We start from the raw sequence: 2,084 nt of genomic DNA on the forward strand, positions 1-2,084 counted from the left end.
TTTCTCTTTATCCCGTCCTTTCTTTCTTTCTTTCCTTCCTTCCTTCCTCTTTCTTTTTCTTTCTTTCTTTCTTTCTTTCTTTCATTCTTTCTTTCTTTCTTCCTTCCTTTTTTTCTTCCTCTCTCTCTCTCTCTTCCTTTCACTCTCTTTCTTTTCTTGCTTACCTTCCCCTCTTGAATGATTCAGGCCAGCCACACAGGAGTCATTCACAATTTATAAATGGCAGCTGAGCCTTCCTCTTTATGAACCGAGATCAATGCTTTGAGCAATCAAAAACGTTTGCCCTTTCGGAGTTCAAATGCATCTTCTCCGAGGCAGAAGAGCAGATGGTGCTGCTGGTGGTGGTGCTTCTTTTGGAGGGCTTTCCCAATTCAGAGATTCCTCTTTGCAAACCTGAAGAAGTTGGCAGCCTCCTGGCCTTGGAGCTCCCCTTGCAAAGGTGGGCTGGACAAGAGGGATGTCCTACAAAATGCCAAGAAGGTTTGGGGGTTTGGCAGGAACGTCAACGGAAAAGAAGCAGAAGCATTCAATCTCGGCCTTCTGCCTGTCCAGAATAACAAGAGTTGGAAGGGACCTCGGAGGTCTTCTAGTCAACCCCTCTACTCAAGCAGGAGACCCTGTACCATTTTGGACAAATGCCTGTCCAATCTCTTCGTGAGAACCTCCTGTGATGGAGCACCCACAACTTCTGGAGGCAACTTCTCTTCCATTGATTTAACTTTTTCGGTGGCAGCTCCGGGCTTGTCTATTCTTCCCGTGGCCACGTCCCAAAGGGGAGTCCCTGCTCCTGTTTCTGGGTTCCTTCTGGAAGCTGATGGAAAAGAGGAACTGGGAAGGTACCATTCAGGCCAGCAACACACACACAGAGAGACACATCCATATAGCGTGTGGAATTAATTCTCTCCCGTGCTTCCACTGCACCATTTAATAATTCTGCCTCCCTGCAGGAATGGTGGGGCATTGCTGAATGGGGCAGAAGAACAAGATGTAGACTAAGTGAGAACAATTAACCAGTGGAACAACCTGCCTCCAGAACTTATGAATGCTCCAACAATGGAAGTCTTTTAAGAAGAGACTGGACAGCCATTTGTCTGAAATGGTGTAGGGTTTCCAGAAGAACTCAAAGCTCCTTTCCAACTACTACTACTACTACTACTACTACTACTACTACTACTACTACTACTACTACTTATTATTATTATTATTATTATTATTATTATTATTATTATTATTATTATTATTATTATTATTTGTTTTGTTGTTGCTTGTTGCTATTATTATTATTGTTATTACTACTACTACTATTATGATAAGATAAGATAAGATAAGATAAGATAAGATAAGATAAGATATAAGATAAGATACAATAAGATGATAAGATAAGATGAGATGAGATGAGATGAGATGAGATGAGATGAGATGAGATAACCTTTGTTGACATTTTTATACTGTGGGCACAACGGCACACATCAAAAATGAAATTTAGTTGCCCGCTCTCAAAGTGAAACACATACACGACACACACTTAATACATACTAAGTACAACCTATGTACAGACCCACACCCCTACATATACGTAACTAATAAATATTAAATACTGTCCATCTTGAATACATAACAGAAGGAGGAAGCTTGAGAGTTCACAAGATTAATGCTGTATGGCATGAAACTCTGGCTGAATCTGGATGTTCTGCTTCGGATACCACGAAGCCCCCTCCTCCCAGAAGGGAACAAGGAAAACAGGTCGTGGAGAGGATTCTAAAGTACACCATTCCAATATACTGTATATATTTGATTTGATTTGATTTCTTTTAATCCCATCTTTATGTGTTTGTAAGTATCTCAAGGAAAGTACACCATTGTTCCTCTCTCCTCTGGAGGGAAGAGGCCACACCTTGAGTATTGTGTTCTGATAGTGGGCACCCCATTACTAGAAGGATCATGACACATAGCATTCAAAGGAGGGCGAAAAAGATGATCGTCTTGTAGTCACGTCATACAAGGAAGGAACCATGGATTATCTATCTCTCTGTCTCTATATTTATTCTCTCTCTCTCTCTCTCTCTCTCTCTCTCTCTCTCTCT

At 41.3% G+C, this 2,084-nt stretch overlaps 1 protein-coding gene across 1 annotated transcript in view; it reads left to right on the forward strand.

Annotated features, from left to right (window-relative positions):
• Positions 1–242: 242 nt before the first annotated feature.
• Positions 243–2,084, forward strand: part of PCDH17 (protocadherin 17) — a 186,217-nt gene continuing 184,375 nt past the window's right edge. The window contains exon 1 of the mRNA XM_029283441.1: positions 243–439. Coding sequence (XP_029139274.1) covers positions 243–439 — 197 coding nt within the window. The remainder of the gene's footprint in view (positions 440–2,084) is intronic.

The sequence above is a fragment of the Protobothrops mucrosquamatus genome, unplaced genomic scaffold, assembly GCF_001527695.2.
Source record: "Protobothrops mucrosquamatus isolate PMUCROS unplaced genomic scaffold, P.Mucros_1.0 scaffold89, whole genome shotgun sequence".
Taxonomy (NCBI): domain Eukaryota; kingdom Metazoa; phylum Chordata; class Lepidosauria; order Squamata; family Viperidae; genus Protobothrops; species Protobothrops mucrosquamatus.